Source organism: Oenanthe melanoleuca, chromosome 1 (genome assembly GCF_029582105.1).
Source record: "Oenanthe melanoleuca isolate GR-GAL-2019-014 chromosome 1, OMel1.0, whole genome shotgun sequence".
Taxonomy (NCBI): Eukaryota; Metazoa; Chordata; class Aves; order Passeriformes; family Muscicapidae; genus Oenanthe; species Oenanthe melanoleuca.
The window spans coordinates 19,881,777-19,900,934 of NC_079333.1; the positions used below are offsets into that span (position 1 = coordinate 19,881,777).

General features: G+C 41.7%; 1 protein-coding gene across 1 annotated transcript; it reads left to right on the top strand.

Moving 5' to 3' along the window:
• The first annotated feature begins 601 nt into the window (after nucleotides 1-601).
• Nucleotides 602-9,992, top strand: LOC130249198 (cell cycle control protein 50C-like). Its single transcript, XM_056483740.1, has 7 exons — nucleotides 602-937; nucleotides 1,746-1,856; nucleotides 2,975-3,076; nucleotides 4,446-4,536; nucleotides 6,561-6,698; nucleotides 7,799-8,008; nucleotides 8,728-9,992. Exons 1-7 carry the CDS (start codon nucleotides 725-727, stop codon nucleotides 8,916-8,918), a joined length of 1,056 nt encoding a protein of 351 aa, XP_056339715.1. The 5' UTR covers nucleotides 602-724; the 3' UTR covers nucleotides 8,919-9,992.
• The last annotated feature ends 9,166 nt before the right edge of the window (nucleotides 9,993-19,158 follow it).

Below are 19,158 nucleotides of genomic sequence, written 5' to 3' on the forward strand. Positions count from 1 at the left end.
GAAGTATTCTTATGTTTGTCCATTTATATTAAAATGAGGTGATCTCTGAGTGATTCTTTTGTTGTTGTGGATAGTAGGGAATGGATAGATTCTTTTTCAGAGATTAATAGAGATGAGGAAATCATCAGTATCTCAGAAAGCCATTGATCCAAATTGGCTATTTTAAAAATTAGTTGTCCTTCTATGATAAAGAACACACAACCTTTTTACAACCTTTCATTGCATCTCAGTCAATAACAATGAATATAATAGGTTAAGAAAATTGGTTTGTTCTTCCAAAGCAATGTTCTCTGTCCAGTGGAATCCAGTGCAACTGGAGTAGAACTCCTTTCATTGTATGCCATGCCTGTTAGCTGGGCAGCTCTGGAAGTGAAGGGAGAAGAAATAATCCATCTGAAATTACACAGAAATTCCAGCAGAGCTGACAGTATCCCTGCAAATAAGTCATAATGAATCCTAGTGAGCTGTGGGGTAGGAAAAAGCTTTTTCAGGAGAAATGAACTAGACACCCTGATCAAAGTACACTATCACTTGATTGGTACAAGCTGATCATGGGGATCCAGGCACACATACAGAAAACAAGGAAGAGAGAGATCTAGTTAATAAGTAATTCCTCACCATAATGCAAGTTTGAACAAAGAATAGTCTCCCAACAATAGACAGTATCTCCGCTGAAACACTCTCCAGCACAGGGATATTATTCCTTTTTCTCACCAAGAAGAAAATGGAAAACAAGACAAGTTTTCTTCCTAGAAAAGGAGAAGCTCAGCCTTCCAGGTGTCCAGATAACAGTGCTTTCAAACAGCAGAGGCTGCCAGCTTGGAAGCCCCAGCTCACCATTGCATCTGTGCTCTCCTGCTTCTTTCTGACAGGGGCATTCTGCCTCACTGTGGGAGTCTGCCTTGTCCTGTCTGCAAACAGCGTCAGAGAAATCCAGGTTGGTTCGGGAGTGGTGTTCTTTGATATTGTGTAAAGAAGAAACCAGGCCAGGTTTGGAGAGGCTTTGAGGTTTTGCTTCCAAATAAAGATGGCTTCATGCCTTGGACATGTGTCCGGCAACTGGTATTCCTGTGAAAATCTTCAGAGGCAGTTGCTCATCAATAAAGTCAGAGTACTGGGTGATTAACTGGGTGGTAATATCTGAAATATGGGTGATAATTGCTGTCACTGGCTGCCAATACCAAAATGTCATTATTTTCTGGGGTTTTGAAGGGAAATAAGCAAATCCCTCAGAATGTTTGACACTATAAGAACATACATGTTTGCTGGGGCAAAATCTTGAAATACAGAGAACCTTAATGCTTAAATCCCTCCTGCAGAATAGGTTGTTCAGACCTGTGGTGGTGTTAATAGATTCCTGTTTGGAGACAACACTCAGCACTACACCTAGGCTGTTCAGAGGGGGTGGGCCATGATGCGTGTGGGGATTTGTCAGGCATTACTTGCTCAGCCAGCCCATGGTGCAGAAGTGTTCTTCACTCAGCACTCCTTTGCTGAGGAGCAGATGTGAAAATACTGCAACAGTCATCAAAAGGCTGTAAACCAGCTTTAAACTAGGGATAACTTTTGTGGTTGTTCATTGACGCCAAGTCATCACTTTGCCTCTTCATTTTCAACAATGTTTTTGGCAGTCCACAGTCACTTAGAAGAGAACGGCTCTGAGAAGCCTCAGACCTAAAACACGAACCTTTTCCTATGAGCATGTCCTTTATTACAATATATTCACTTGTTCACTTCTCTGACAGATAGATTATTCAGATAAATGCTCAGACTGTTCAAAGCTCCGTGAAAATTCCTCTAACTGGAATAAGGAATGCCACTGTTCTGTTAATTTCACACTAAAGGAAGATATATTGGTAAGTGGGTGCAAAAACTCAGCTCATGTTGCTGCATACCACCTGTTACTTATATCCCTGAATGATAAAAGAGTAATTCTGTTCTGTAGACCTCTTGACTAAATTTGCTTTGTACTTTTTCAGAGCATGCAATGCTCAAAATTTTACACTTTTGCCTTTGTTCATTTTGGTATTTAAAACCAAGACCAGGCTCCTTGGTTTGGAGATGTCCAAGGAGAAGAAGGGGGTGGAGGAAATGGTGTTTGAATGTGGAGGTGACCTCTCTCTGTATCTCTCTGACTCAGTGGCAAAGCCTTGCCCTTGGCCTGGGGTTGGTTGTTGCTGCCCTGATAAGCTCTCAAGTGAGAAGGGAATCTGAAGCTCTGACCACTTTACAAAAGTAGACCCCTGTAGTCATTTTTACAAGGGTTGTGCTGCTAATCCCTAAGGTCCTTGAAATAGTTCAAGTCTAGCAATGTAATTCTGAAGTTTCTTTCGGAGAAAGTATCCTTCATTTCCTGCCTTAAACTACCAGGTCGTGTTGTTGAGACTATTAAAATGCTTCATGTTCTGCCAAAGAGATCTTATACTTAGTACTGAATAAATGATCCCTTAAAATTACAGTGCAATTTAAAGTCACTTTAGGATTCTTCAGTATTGAGAAGGCTGTTAAAAAACTTTGTAATTCTTCAGATTACAGTGATGTTTGAGATGAGAAGTTAATTTTACTGAGTAATGGGTTTTTTATAGTTGCATAATTACATTTCGTGCGTGATTTACCTGCCTAACATTCTCCTTTTAATGTGAAGGGTTTTGTGCACCTTCTTTTATAGAAAATGAGTGCCTGTCTCTACAATATGATTCATAATCATTGCAAGTTCATGGCCAGCGATGCCATCTTGTGTAAAATAATTATCAGGCATTTTTATTTTAGGTTTTGTTTCATTATTTAAATTATGCTTAATTTTGTGCCAAAACATAAAACTTGCCGTAAGGGTAAAGGTTAGATTCTAGCCCATGACTCTGTATTGCTTAGGGTGTAGTTAAAGACATTTTCATATAAGTTTTTAGCAAGTAATAGGATTTCTCATTGCCTTCATGAACTCTCCTTATTGAAGAGGTTTATCCTTGGATTCTAGGGTGATGTTTTTATGTACTATGGTCTGGAAAACTTCTATCAAAACCACCGTCGATATGTGATGTCAAGAAGTGACGCCCAACTGTTGGGGCGAAATGTAAACGTAAGTTTTCTTTTTATGTTGTGAGAGCAGCAGCACTTCCAGCAGGTGTGCCTTTGACCATATGGAGAGTTAAATAGGCAGAACTGTAAGTGTTTTTAGGTGGCTCTAGGGAATAATAAAGTACAGATTTTCAGTGTTAGGTCCTGGCTTTTATGCTTCTTAGGGCCATTATGTCTAATAAGTTAATAAGAGAGGAAGGTTGAGGGGGGTAAATAAAAGATATCAGTCCTGTGTTGCAGCTCTCAAGACTGCACCTTGTAGTGCAGATTAGAAGTACAATGTCTTTTTCAAATAAATATACAGAAAGCTTTTCCTTCTTGTGTTGTCAGTCTTCTTAGCCAGAAGTGTTTTAAGCTGTGCTTTTATTATAGGGTTAGGGAATTAAGTTATTCCAAGTCTAGTTTTGCCATCTGGCTTTGGAAGTGTGCAAGGAGCAGGAAGAGGTTTGTCTTGAAATAAGTGATCGTGTAGCATTGCAATTTAGTATGCAATTTAGAAGTCTTAAGGAGGGAGTAGACAGCATCACCTGCAGCAGACCTGCATAAGGAAATGAGAATGCAATCGTAGCATTCAGGCTTTTTTACTTACAAATCTAAAGCGTATTTTCTTTGGCTTAAAAGTAGCATTTTTTAATATACACATAGTCCACATGTCCTTTCAGTATATATGATGGTTGTGCCATGATAATCTATTACTTCTATGACATGCTTCTTACAACTCTCCAGACATGTTCCTCATTTCTATAAAATGCTTCTTACAATTCTCCAGTTGTCCTGTCAGCTTGTTTGTTTGCATCCAGATGCAGCTGCTTTTGGCTTTTGTGCCAATCAGATACACAGCTCATTGGAGTTGAAAATGTTTTTGTGTTGAAACCTTAAGATTTATAGTTTCCTATAAAATGGGATAGGAAAGATGTGATAAAGCTGAGGGACTTCTGTTTTTCATTCTGTATCTTCATACATCAAGACTTGCTCTTGTTGAACTGCAGTAATGTGGCCAACTACATCTGTTGTTCTCCAGCACTAATGCAGCCCAGATCAGAATTAAAAAGAAGGAAAGATAAGATATTCTAGGGTAAGCCAAGGCTTCACTGGAATATTTTTAGTTGTAGCCATTTTACAATAGAAGATCCCCAAACCTGTTTTTGTAGTCTGGAGCAGCAGAATTTGGGGAAGACATTAAGTTTCTGTGCCTAGAAATGGGAGGTTTTCCTGAACTATAGACCCCTTCGTTTGGATGTCTCTCTAATGTGACCAGAAGGTACTGGAGACTTAATTGTTCAGTAGCTTTTCAGAAGGCATGGGAGGACACCAGCAAGTTGAAACCAAGCCCTGGGTCTGTGCCTGATTGTTGTGTGCCCAAAATGCAGATCCAGAGGAGCAAATGCGCGCCCTTCAGCACCTACAGGAACGGGACCCCGATGGCGCCGTGCGGGGCCATTGCCAACAGCATGTTCAATGGTACGTGGGCACCTCCCTCTGCCCCTTCTGGGGGTCCCTCTGGACACTATTCCCTTGCCCCAGGCCAGGGGAGACCTGCTATTGCAAGGTCTCTTCTTTCTGCCACCAAAAGGGCTTGCTGGTGCTGCTCTGGTGAGTGTGGGGCTCCTACTGTTCAGTGACTTGGCCCTTGTTTGGAAACTGAGGGAGATTTCTCATTTTCTAAGGCCCTCTTCCATGTGAGTGTACAGCAGGAGTGAGGAATTTAGGCCCTCTTGAAATAAGGAACAAGGATACAACAGACTTCATGTACTTCCTTGCTAAAAGCACATTCTCATAGAGTGATGGGAGAGCCCAGATGCTGCCTTCCCACAATTATGTGCTTAGAAGGAGAGATTGTCCACATTCTCCGCATTAGTTTGGATCTTTGAATCTATATGGTTTCATTTTTATTCTTAGAACACTGGAAGCATACATAGTCTTAATTTGATCCTGGATTTGATCTTTGTAGTAACCTAGTGGGCATAATCTGCTTATGAGTACACTTGGGAGATTTCAGAATGTATCTTTGGAAGGAAAAGCAAAACAAAAACAAAACAAAGAAAACTGTACAGACTCTTCTCTACTACCCCATCTTTTTTTGTCTTCCAATCTCTACTACTTCCTGCACCCTTTTTTTAACCTGTTCCATTCAGCAGGTTTTTCCAAGCAGCTGAGCCACCCGCACCAGGGCACTTGTGAAAGGCAGTTGCATTCAGTAACTTCTAGATCCATTTGATTTTTGTCCACCTGTGCACCCACCTGCTGCCCTGGAAGTGTGATTTACTGGGCTGGGCTCAGACCTAGGCCAGCAGAGCCCAGCTGTGTGCAGCCCACGCTGTTCTGGAGTATGTGAGGGAGAGAAAAAAATGAGCAACTGAGCAGGCAGAGCTCAGAGCATTGCAACTCCTGTTAAAGGAGTGGTGACAAATAGCTGGGGATGTGGTGGGTCACAGAAGGATCACTTCCCCAGAAGAGTGTGTCTGAGCTTTAAGGAGCTGTGTGAACACAGGTTTCATAGAAGGAAACAAAAAAAAAGTATGTTTTCATTGATGTTTATGTAGCTGAGTTGTGCTTTTCATGTCTCCTAAAAGGCAACTCCTCCTCATCTGTATCATCTGATTATCCCTGCCCATCATCCCATTGGCTGCCTAGGGTTTTACAGAGCTGTTAATGAGTCCTAGAATGATTTTGCCTTATGTTAAACCAATCTATGTAGGAAAAATAGTAATGGATAAAAACAAGTGCTCTTCACCCTCTGAAATTGGATGGCATGGCCAAGCACAATTTTAACTGAATGTTTTTTGATTGGTAAGCAAGCTCTAATTGACATAAAATGAAAACAATTTTTTTCCTAAATGAATGGATTCCCTTGATTGTGCTTTAACCTCTACCCTAGACCCTGAAAACACATCATGTATAGCAAAGTTCTGGGGCAATTGTCAAAGAAATTCTAGGAAAAACTAACTAGGACAGTAACTTCTGTAACTAGCTAGAGAGCTCAAAAAAATAAACTTCAGTGCAGGTGTACTAGAGAAAAGCTGATTAAAACAGTGGTATTTTTATATAATTTCGTAACTGTGCTTGTACCAACAAAACAATTCATCACTGGAGAGAGTTTTTTCAACTGTCCCATTTATGAAGGCAGATTCAGCTGGGATGCAGTGAATCATCTTGGGACTCATTCTTGCAGGCAGCTGTATTAGTCCTGGGTATTTGCAAAGAGGTGAGTCCCACAGGAGCCTATGGACATGAGGAACATGCACAATATACACAGGGATTGGTAGGAAATGTTCAGGCTTTAAAACTTCAAAAGTTCTAAGACTTACCTTTATTATTCTTGTGAAATGTGCAGTGCTCCATACACATGATGAAGCCTTTCCCAGGATGTTCAGGTTTTCTATCCACTTGAAAGATGCTTCAATGTGACATTTTTTTGTTAGTCATGCTGTCAATTAGAATGACTGTCTTTGGCTCACAGATGTTGCTTACTGTATTCTCTGCAGATACTATTGATCTTTTTTACAATCGTAACTCGTCTGTGATTCAAGTGCCTCTGCTGAAGACTGGAAACAGTTGGTGGACAGATAAAAATGTGAAATTTCGCAATCCTGAGTCATACAATCTCTCTTCTGCCTTTGCAGGTAAGAATGATTCTGCTGGTGGTCCTTATTTTTCAAGGGCTCCCCTATCTCCCCCTTCATGTGTCTCCCATTCTGAAAAAAATCACCTTTGGGAGAAATATCTCCCAAAGCAGGTTAAAGAAACAGCTTTAGAGGGTGACTGAGAGCAGTAGGCACATTTAGCCAAAATAGCACCTTTTTAATCAGTGACCATAGAAATTGAGAGAAAATGATTTTGCAGGACTGAAGTTAGCCCACATCAACACCTTTCTTTGTAGTTTCTTGCAATGCTTAATCTGTCCACCTAAAGCAGGATGCAGTTGCTTTTTTTTTTCCTGTTGAAAACATCTGTGAAGGAGAATTGCATGTCCCATCTTTCCTCCTTGCCTTTGCAGATTCTTGGGCAGTTGTGAGACATGAGAGTCTGCCTTTGTCACTAGTTCTGTTTCCTAGGGCTGTTTCCTTGTTATGGCTGATCTCTGTTGAAGTGGGGCTAAAAGCTAGTTGTTGTGGATCAGGGCAGTGCTGTGCTGGGTGCAATGTGCAAGAGTTAATTATATATATAGTTTTCATGGGACAGATTCTAAATGTGCCATTAGACTGCAGAAAGGTGCCTTTCTTGTTGTACAGGAGTATATTAATGTGTAAAAATGAAGATTGTAGAGAGCATGTTGCTTGCTGAGGAGACAAGAATCCAGAATAAACAGCATTTTTGCTTGTGCAAGTCACTTTGTTTTTCCTGTGCTTGAAGGTTCTAAAGTGTGGCAGCCCCTGGGTGCTGTTAATTCATGTTTGAGGTGACATGCTTGGAGATGCTGTTATCTATATATATATTATCTATATATATAATCTATCTATATATCTATATCATCTATATATATCTATATATATCTATATCTATATCTATATCTATATCTATATCTATATCTATATCTATATCTATATCTATATCTATATCTATATCTATATCTATATCTATATCTATATCTATATCTATCATTTTGGACAGTGTCTTATGTCTCTTCCACAGCTCACATTCTGTTGGTTGTGTGAGGCCCAGGATCTCAGCCACCACTCTTTTCACTGGGAGTGCCTTTCCTGCTCTGTCTCTCTGTGCCCAGGGACAGCCAGACCCCCTTACTGGCAGAAGCCAGTGTACCTGCTAGACGAGGAAGATGAGAGGAACAATGGCTACGTGAACGATGAATTCATTGTGTGGATGCGGGTGTCGGCCTTCGCCACCTTCAGGAACCTCTACCGGCGCCTCAGGCGGGTCCGGCACTTCACACGGGGGCTGCCGGCAGGGAACTACACCTTCCGGATTGCCTACAGTATCCTTCGGTCCCCCGAGGCTGCTGGGGAGCCCCGGGAGGTGAGGGAGGTGGGTTTGTGTGGTGAGCTGGCGGAGAAGCCGTGCAGAGCAGCCCTGTGTCGGCAGAGCCCTCTGAGGGATCTGGCACTGAGTGACTTTGTGCTGCTCCCACAGCGGGAATAAAGCACTGCTTTTGTCAGCAGGACTTAGGTCAACATCTCTTCTTTCTCAGCTGATAGGGATGTGGTTTCAAATGTTCTGTCATGGTTTTATTCTGAAAGCTTCCATGGGAGATAGGAGAGGCAAACTCATTGAACATTCTGGCTACAACATATTAGGTAGAGGTGAGCATTTACCCTCACAGAGGCTATGTGGAGTATCATGATAAGCTTCCCAAAGGGCCCATTTTCAACTCAGCTTTCATAGCAAATTAATGCAGTAGCAGTCCTATAAATTATTAATCTGAAATTTACAATGTTTTAAAAAAGGATGTATTTCCACATGCACACAAAGACCGTACCTAAAGTAACTGGGTTTCTTACCACCAGCTGCCTACCACCTCCCAAAAACCAGCTGGGTTTTTGGATCCAGAATAGCAGAAACCTCACCAATCAGTTAAAGGAGTTTTGGCAGCAAATGCAGACCTCAAAACTCTTAATGCCTTGGAAAGCTTTCTGAGCATTTAACCACCACTTTCTCTTCTGGAAATAATGTACATCCTTAACATCCTTCTCTCAGATTTCCCTGTCACCAGGTTCAAGGGGAGGAAGCATGTGGTTCTTTCAACCGTAGTGTGGAGCGGCGGAAAGAACCCATTCCTGGGAATTGCCTACCTGGTTTCTGGCACAGCAGCAACCCTGACAGGTTTTGTCATAACTGGCATCCACTTAAAGCTCAGGAAAAAGAAAACATACTTTCAGAAGCAGTAAGGTTCACCTGACTTTCTGAACAAAGAACAGAAATGTGCAGTGAACAAAGAAGGTGCAGCACAGACCTTTCACTCTTGCCCCTGAGCTCTGGACCATTTTCAGTGTCACATTTCAGTGTCAGCAAACTGAGGGACAGGGCAATTCCATCATCTGAAACCAAACTTACCTGGGGTGCTATTCTCATTGATGTATGTGTGAGCCTAATTTTGTTTCCTAGGAAACCTGTAGTGACATGAGCTTCAAACAGCAGACAGCAGAAAGGATTAGAATTGGCAAAGAAATTATCTGGTACCAATGTCTGCCAGAAGTCAGACCCATAATTCAGACAACATTTCTCTTAACTGAAATGGAGCTTTGGATGGGTAAAAAGTGAGGTCTTGATCCAACAAAAAAGCTTGAGCAGGTAGAAGAACTGACTGCTAAAATCTGCATGTGGGCCACATACATGTGCTGAACAGCTTGGCTTGGGTTTAACATACCTTTTTCAGCCATGCCGAAAAAAGCAACCAATTTCCATAAGTGTACTCACTCCAGTTTGACACCTGATTTGTGGTTGAATACAGGGCATTTATTAGGAGTTTGGAGTTTGTTTAGACCAAATTTATTAGATTAACTAGCTACTGAGAGCTGGGGGCATCCAATCACTGATTTGCATTGTTTTGTGGTTTAATAGAAATCCTAAATAAAAAGCTCCTTTAATGCAAAATATTTTAGCAGAACGATCTACCTAAATTAACTATTAGGCCAAAATTGCACTCCTACCTACCCCACCCTTCCATGTGAAAGTTCATAAATTCTTACATGACACAGAATGATAATTTATTGTCAATAAAATCAAAGCACCATAAAAATCCATCAGTTTAAAGTGAACACTGCAGCTCATGGATAGGTTCTTCAATTTTCATTTTCATGTTCAAAATTTTACACATTTAGGACTAATTTCTAGTCTCACAAAATGAAGGAACAGCACTGAAGAGTTTAGGTCAAGCATGCCATGGTAAATGCAGATTTTTTAAAGTAGGTTTTCTGTTGTAAAAATGCAAGTGGAATAAAACACTTTAATTCCTTTTGTAACTATTTTGTGTGCCTTGCCTCTCTCCTACAAGGCCTTCTCACTGGAACAAGAAAGAAATCACAGACTGGAGAAGGGCATGCCAGTGTCAAAGCTCCTGTGCCTGCTTTTGGGAGTGTCTGGGGCTGGGCATCTGGTGTTGGCCCCTGCTGAAGGGGTTTGCAGCACAGCAGGGGCAGGTGCCTTGAAGTTCTGCTTTGTAGCTGAGCCATGAGCAGCAGCAGGGGAGCTGCTCCAGCCTGGGAGGACAGTCCAGCCCCACCAATGCTTTGTGCTTTGTGCTGACCTAGGAAAGGTGCCTGACCCCTCTGCTCCTCCTGCTCGGGGCAGTCACTCCATCCTGAAGCTGTGGAAACAGGGCTCCTGGATTTCAGCCCTTGCACCTGGATCTGTCAGGAGCTGTGGAAGGACCCCACCCCTCACTGGGCTGGACAAGACAGAGCATGCTTAAGGTCATTAGTCTAAATCACTTTAAACAGTGGGACATGCTCCTAAATCTTTAAAGTCCTTTTGAAAATCTAATCCCATACAGCTCTCTGAAAAGCCCTGATGGGATTTCCTGACAAAGCTGAACTTATGCTTTCTGGCTCCTACAGACCATAGGAACTGCTTTATTTTTCTCTTTATCTGTCTTTTTTATGTTTTGGAGTTTTTTTCATTGTCTGAGAAACTGACTTTAAAGAAATTATAGGGGTGGTTAAGTCATGATGCAGTTGTCACTAATTTCATTTTTTCATTAAGTATCTGGTAAAAAAAATTAGTAAAAGGAGACTGAATAATGGCATATGTATTTCAGTGAGTCAGTGTCTACCAGGAAGTTATCTAGAAAACACAGCCCAGCAAGTAGTTGTTTGCCCTTTATCTCCCAGAGGTTTTTTAGGAACCTCTTCTCTTGAAATGTAGATTGTCTTCAAACTCCTCCACAGAGAAGGCCTGCCTTCAAACAAGTCTTTCTGTTTTTCCAGAAGTTGTCTAAGTCTCTGTTTATAAACCCAAAATCTCATTTTTCATCTTACCACAGCTTTAAACGCACCTTACATCTTTCTGGTAGCCTCTGAACAGTGTCCTTGGAAGGTGCTGCTTCAGCTCCAGCTCTGAGAAGCTCTGCAGTGTCTCTGGTTTGGGATGGTGCTGCCCAGACCACAGCAATGGGAATGGCAGGGCTGATTAATTTCTCCCAGCAGATGGAATCTGCCTTGCTCAAAGGGTGGAAAGTAAGTGTGAGCAACCTCCTTATGCTGCCTTTTGTGCCAGCACTGAGTGTCTGCCCCCATGCCAGAGCTGGCACAATTTACCTTCTCAAGAAAGCTTTGCAGGTGTGCTCCTCAGTGCCCTCACTGGGAATACTTCTCTATCTACATGAAATGTTTGTTTATTTATTGAATTTTATATTTATGTTTATTATATTAACTATATTAGCCATATATAATAACATCTATTATTATATTTGCTATATCATAATATGTTTATAAATTTATAATTTATGTTTATGTATTGAATATTATATTGAATTTGTTTATGCTGCTGCTGCCTTATTCCCCTTCATGCAGGGGCTGGAACAGAAAGAAGTGAGAGGCTGGGCTGAAGGACTGACCTGACCTAACAGAAAGCTGGTAAAAGCCATCATTAACAGCTCCTCATTGTGCCAGGTCCCAGGGGATTGTCCCCTTTTGTCAGCTGCTGAAAGCAGCAGGAGGAACAAGTCCAGGCAAATATCCTGTGGGATTTTGAATTAATTTATCCTGGCTATTAGGAGATCATTAGGTCATTGGATCAGGGAAACCAACTGAGGTTTGGAGGGCAGAGTTTTGAAATAACCAGAGTTGTTGCACTTTTCCTGAGATACAAAATGCTTACACAATACCTGGAGTGTTATGACCACTATTGTGTCTTTGGCACGGTGCTGCCTTGGCCTTGGACATTTGATTTTATGAATTAAGATTGTGTCTTGAACACAGAGGAAAAATTTTAAAAGTGCCTAGGTAAAAATTTCTAAAATAAAATTTTAATTAGCTTATCTATCAAACATGCTTTCACCAATAGTAAGGGGATTTCTTTTCTCAGAGGGACTGACTTATGTAGACTTCATAACTCAGTGCAAAGATGTCTGAGTTTATGATTGCTGAATGACATTGAGCTGTACCTGAAAAGTCTTCAGTCAACAGCACCACCATGAGGGCTACAACACTAAGCCAGAATAGAGCAACTGCCATTATTTGTAATATCTTGACATATCAAAATTATTAAATGGTTGGTTCCTTTGTTGCAGCTAATTAAAGTTTCATCTTGCATCACTGCTACATTTGCAGTCCCTTTGAATGAATGAAAAAATGAAATTTTGCAATTTCCTTCACTCTCAACAAAAGAAAGATGCATGTCAGAAATTAGTTTAGGTTTGGTGAACTGAAATTAATGATATCATAGATACTGACAGTACTATAAAGTGCAGTTTTTTCCCCACATCTTTTAACCTAGAACAGATAAATAAAGGAGGACATTATTTATTCAAATTTTTTTCGGGGGGTGGAATATTTAATAAATGGAAAACTGGACAAAAGATTCCTGTTAACAGATGTGATCTAAATTTATATGGTAAAAATGGTCTAAAAAAGATAAGTCAAATGGATATATGTTTCTGGGGTTTGTTTATGATTTTGAAAATGGTAACTACATGTGGGAACATCTTCTGGGGTTCCTTAGTTTGGTTTTTAACAATGGCAAAAATATCTGGAGGGGACAAGATCCCACAATTATGAAAAACTTACTTGCAATTTAAATCTCATTTCTAAATTACAGAGAGGTGTAGGGGACATTTATATTTTAATGTCAAAACTGTTTTAGTAGTTTTGGTTGCCAGCTCCTCTTAAGATTAAATTCCATTAATGGATATAATTCTATATCTAGAAAGTGGACATAAAAATGAATCAGGTGTTACAGGATATTTCAGTAGCCCTTCAGTTTGAGAATTTTTCCAAACCTTTTTCAGGCTTTACAGTCTCATGAATATATGTCCAGTATTTGTCTGCCCCAGGTAGTTTTCTTTTTCTAATCACAGACATTTGCTTTCATCTAAAAGTAAAGGGATAAGCCCTTCATATGAAACAGATTAGTATGATCACAGACCTATAGAATCTGGGAAAATTAGTTACATGCTGCATCTATTTTATATTAACAGCTGTGTTACATGCAGATTATTAATATTAGTGTTTGGATGGTGTTATTGTAGTGATGCACTGCAGTGTAGAATCTTCCTCTTCTTCCTCTGGGAAATGAAACTCATACAAGAGTAAAGCCAAAGATGGCAGTTCAGGGAAGGGAGGGCTTTGTAAGCTTTGACAATATAAAGAGCAATTGGGATTTGAGTTAGATCTAAAAGAGGAGAGAGCATTTCCTTTTGTGACATAAGAAGGTGCTGTCAATCCTTACTGGGAGCAGTAGGTTTGATTTGAGAAGAACCTGTAACCACAAAGTGAGGGGAACAGCAGAAGGGGAAGAAGTATTGTTGCTGCTCTTGGGTGTGGAGGCAAAGAAATTTGACTGAGCTGCTCAAGATGATGGTGTATCCTGACAGGTGATCTGGAAAAGCCATATGATTTTGAGCAGCAGCCAAGTAAAGTAAAAGTTTCTTGGTTTTCAGTGCAGTCTGAACCACAGTGCATAGTTTTTTGAGCTTAGGTGTTTTGACTGGGTTCTCTGTAATTGCATTATTCCCTATAATTCCAAGAATAATTTTGTTATGAGCTGGGAGTGCCTTGGGCAGCTGCCTTCAATTTGGAGGTCTCTTGTTTCCGAAAGAGGGATCGTGGAGCACTTTTTGTTCCCTTTGGGTCCTGCTTTTCTTTGGGTTATGGAAGCCAGGCAGGGGAAGAGTGGGGCTTGTTTTGCTTTTGCCCACATTCATGAATAAATGAAAAAGCACAAGGAGGAAGTAGAAAGGAGTATTAGGGAAAGTGAAAGGGACTGGTGGAGTTTCACCCTTCCATCCCTGAGAGAAGCCCACCAGGAGTCAGAGGACTCCCATGCCTCCTACCGTCAGGCAAAGGAGGAGACCTGGTGGATGAAGGGGAGTGGAAATGGGTCCTTACTCAGAGAGGTAATAAAAATTCCTCCCAACCCCCACCACCCAGCCAGGTGCCACTGCAGAAAAGATATGAGGCCCTGGAACTAGATGGTCAGCCAGATGGCATGGAAGAAAATTACCCAGTGAGCCTCCCCATTATGATTCATCTGTCAGAGGGATAACCACCTCTTCCATCAAAAGGAAAAGAAGTCATGGTGGGTGACTCCCTTCTGAGGGGAACAGAGGGCCCCATATGTCAAAGGGACCCATCCCACAGGGAGGTGTGCTGCCTCCCTGGGGGCTGGGAATGGGATATCACTGAGAGATTGCCTGGGCTGATCCAGCCCTCTGGTTATTACCCACTGCTGGTACTCCAGGCTGGCAGTGATGAGATTGAAGAGAGGAGTGTCAGGGTAATTAAAAGCACTGGGTGGATTGGTTGATGGGGCAGAAGCACAGGTGGAGTTTTCAACATTTGGTGAAACAAAGAGTGGCATCAACAAAACTTCCACACTGGACTTCCAGAGGGCAGACTTTGGCCTATCCAAGAGTTATTTGGAGAGTTCCTTGGGAAGCAGCCCTTACAAGTACAGGGCTCTAGGAAGGATGGATATGCTTCAAAACAGAAATCTTGAAGGCACAGGAACAGACTGTCCCTCTGAGCTAAAAGATGAGCCAACAAGGAAGATTACTGGCCTGGATGGGCAAGGTGCTTTTGAAGGAACTAAGGAAAAAAAAAACGGGTGTACCACCTTGGTCAGGAGGGTCAGGTATCTCAGGAAATGCTTAAGGGAGTTGCTAGGTCGTGCAGGAAAAAAAATTAGAGCAGCAAAATCCCAATTAGAACTCAATATAGCCACTTCTGTGAAGGACAATAAAAAATATTTTTATAAACACATGAATGGCAAAAGAAAGGGCAAGGACAGCCTCCATTCTCTGTTAGATGTGGAAGGGAATTTAGTACCTAAAGATGAGGAAAAGGCAGAAGTACTTAATACCTTCTTTCCCTCAGTTTTCAACACTAAGACAGGTGATCCTCAGGACACCTGTCCTCCTGGGTTGGTAGATGGTGTCAAGGAGCAGAATGATCCCCCTGTTATCCAGAAGGAAGCAGCGAGAGACCTGCTGAGCCACTTGGATGCTCACAAGTCTATGGATGGGACCAGGAGGGATCCATCCCAGGGTGATGAGGGAGCTGGCAGATGAGCTTGCAAAGCCACTCTCCATTATTTACCAACATTTACCAGGAAAGGCTGTGGATATGTCTACCTGGACTTCAGCAAGGCCTTTGACACTTTCTCCCACAGCACACTCCTGGAAAAGCTGCAGCCCGTGGCTTGGACAGGAGCACTCTGTGCTGGGTTAAGAGCTGGCTGGATGGTCGGGCCCAGAGTGGGCATCCAGCTGCATCCCAGTGCTGCATCCAGCTGGGATCAGTCACCAGTGGTGTGTGTCCCTCAGGGGTCTGTGCTGGGGCCAGTTCTGTTCAATATTTTTACTGATGTCATGGATGAGGGTATTGAGTCTTTCATTAGTAAATTTGCAGATGGCACTAAGCTGGGAGCATGTGTTGATCTGTTGGAAGGTAGGAGGGCTCTGCAGAGAACTGGAACAGTTGGATGGATGGGCAGAGTCCAACAAGATGAAGTTTAACAAATCCAAGTGTCAAGTCCTGCATTTTGGCCACAATAACCCCCTGCAGCATTATAGACTGGGGACAGTGTGGCTGGGCAGTGTCCAGGCAGAAATGGACCTCGGGGGGCTGATTGATGGCAGGCTGAACATGAGCCACCAGTGTGCCCAGGTGGCCAAGAAGGCCAATGGCCCCTGGCCTGGATCAGGAACAGTGTGGCCAGCAGGAGCAGGGAGGTCATTCTGCCCCTGTGCTCAGCACTGGTGAGGCCACACCTTGAGTGCTGTGTCCAGTTCTGTCCCCTCAGTTCGGGAAGGACATTGAGACACTTGAGCACATCCAGAGGAGGGAACAAGGCTGGTGAGGGGCTGGAACACAAACCCTGTGAGGAATGGCTGAGGGAGCTGGGGCTGTTCAGCCTGGAGAAAAGGAGACTCAGGGGTGATCTCATCACTCTCTACAATCTCCTGAAAGGTGGCTGTAGTCAGGTGGGGCTTGGACTCTTTATCCAGGCAGCAACTGATAGAATGAGGGCACAGTCTTAAGCTGCACCAGGGGAAGTTTAGGTTAGACATCAGGAAAAAATTCTTCACTGGAAGAGTTTAAAAAATGACTGGATGTGTCACTCTGTGACATGGTTTAGTTGATGAGGTGTTAGGCCATTGATTGCACTCGATAATCTCAAAGGTCTTTTCCAACCTGTGATTCTGTAATTCTGTGAAAACAGCTCATACCCTGGAAAGCTTATATTTCAGAAAGCTTTAACCAAAATAGCTAGTATTTACTGACTATGTACTATGTATTCTGTGAACAAAAACACACAGCATAAAACAAGAAGAAAAGAGGTTCTTTGGTTATACTCCTATGCAACTGCAGCTATTGTCACTTGGCAGTAAAGTGCCTAAAATAATCCTTCTCAAACTGAAACAGTTAAAAAAGCCTGTGAAGAAAATGAGGCTTTCTACTGTGTCAAACCCAGCTACCCAAAGTTATTTGCTTTTTTTCCTGTGGCAGCTCCTGTGTGTAATGTAGACTGTTGCATTACCAGTTACAATACCAGAGGATTCAGGTTTTAACATTATGTTAAAAGGTATTGAGATTTCTCAGATAACTTATATGAATCCCTGGGCTATCTCTGGGCTGTAAAATTAGTGACATTAGACAATGAACCTGAAAACACTGGATGTGTCCAAGAAACTGGAATGGTTAAGAGAAAAAAAGTAAGGAAGTAGTACCTGCCCACAGTGCTGGTTGCTAATAAGTGGGGAGAGTGTGGAGCCATTGTGCTGCCCCTGAGGTGACATGTGGCACTTATTTGGCAGTGCAGAGAGAGGCTCCACACCAGCTCAGGATGCTGTAACACCTGCAGTTAATAATCCTCCTCCCCACGGAAGGCTGTGCTGGGAGATCTGTCACGGCAGCAGGCGACAGCAGGGCGTGTCCCCAGCGCTGGGTGCAAGGAGGGGTTCAATGCTGGCTGCCAGGGAAATGCACTGCCACCCACTTCATCCTGCTGGGTGGCTGGGTGTGCTTCCAAGTTGTGTAATTCGATGACAGTCCCTGCATGGGCTGCTTTGGCTGGCCTGTGTGGTGCCATCCCATCCAGAAACTGAAATTAGAAACACTAAAACTAATACAAGAATAATCAGTCATCATCTACACCTTACACCAGTGCTTTCTGCACAGATTTCTGTCTTTTAAGCTTGTTGCCATGAGGCCCAGCAATGATCATGGAAAGCCTTTGAGCAAGCTTTCCTCATGCACTGTCATTCTGGCTGTGCAATTAATAAAAATTGATCCTGAATGAAACTGATGAGCTAAGAAGAAAAGCTATGGATAAAACTTTATCTCTGCATGTTCTTCCTACTGATAAAATGAATTAAGTAAAGGAACTGCTTAACATATGTATAAACATATGTAAATGTTCCAATGGATTTTAGGCTGTAAAATTTATCATTCAGATTCTAAGTTCCTAACTTCACTTCAGCCAACCACTGGCAAGCCAAGTCTTAACTAACAAGGTCAAGAGCTGCTTTTCAAAGGGAGAAAATGAGGAGGCTGAGCATTTGTGGGCATTTTCATATTTCTTCTGCTTTTTGGGGGTTTTGATTGGAATGGAATGTCTCACACAGTGTTAAGTAAATAGGCTAAGTTTTGTAATTTGGGATTTGCCCTGAAACTTTTGTCAGCACTTCCCACACCAACCTAACAGGTGGCAGTGATCATGTTAAAGAAGTAAATTAAGTATGAATGTGTCAGGTGAAATTTCAAGTGTTCTCAGCTGCTGAAAGATTATTTTCCATGATTACTTCAATTTGATAACACTGAACTCTGGGGCAAGATATATTCTTTTCCTGTGGGGGAGTGGTATAATTTTAAAGTTTGAGGTTCATACCAGAGTTGAATTGTCCTATATAACATGTGTGAGCCTCACTGATGAGTTAAGGGCCTGTGAGGAAAACACTGGATTGATCCTGATGTTTTCCAGGCATTAGCACTTTCCTTCTCTAGAAGGAAGGGTACAAAGTCTGTGGTGTGCTTATTTTGAGGCCTTTTGAAGACAGTTTTTTTTCTGAAAATAGTTATGTAACTGAAAAAAAATGTACAATCATTTCTCATTATAATACATAATATAAAAGTACTTCTTTGTAAAAATAATTATGCTCTGAACTGAACTTATGTGATATGAAAGCAAAAATTTTATTTTTAAGGGGCAATAATCCACATTCAGAATACAGGCAATTTTTGACTCAGTGGGGTTTTTTGTAAGTACTTGCCATTGCATATTTAGTTTATACAGTCAGAGTTCTACTTTATTAATTAACCTCCAAGTAGCTGGAAACAAAATCCACTTCTTTCCATGGAATTGTAAATGCTGTGAGAAAATAAACTTCAGTGCAGGTGTACCAGAGAAAAGCTGATTAAAACAGTGGTATTTTTATATAATTTCATAACTCTCTGTTTGTACCAATTTATCACTGAAGAGAGTTTTTAAACTGTCCAATTTCTGAAGGCAGATTCAGCTGGGATGCAGTGGATCATCCTGGGACTCATTCTTGCAGGCAGCTGTATTAATACTGGGAATCATGTGACTGTCTCATTATCATGTGAGTTTAAAATCTGATACAGAAGCAAGTAAATTTTGAAATAATCAGTAATAATTTTGAAATAATGAGTAATGATTTCAGTCTTTTGATGCTGACAAATTCAGCATCTGCCATTGTTTGGAGTGAGAATGTTGCCAGTGGAGGTCTGGTTTAATGAGAGACATTTGGTTGAATAATCAGCATTCATTTTTGCTTGTCTGCTTTATGCAGAGACCAGTACTTTGTGATTATGGTTCCACCCTCCCCTACTGTGCTGGGAAAAACACTATAAAGTATGCGTAGAAGCATAAATGATTTTTACCATTGGTTATAATCTGCTCTTAGGAATTGGAATTTTGTTAGGGTGCTATGCCTTTTCCCTCACATCA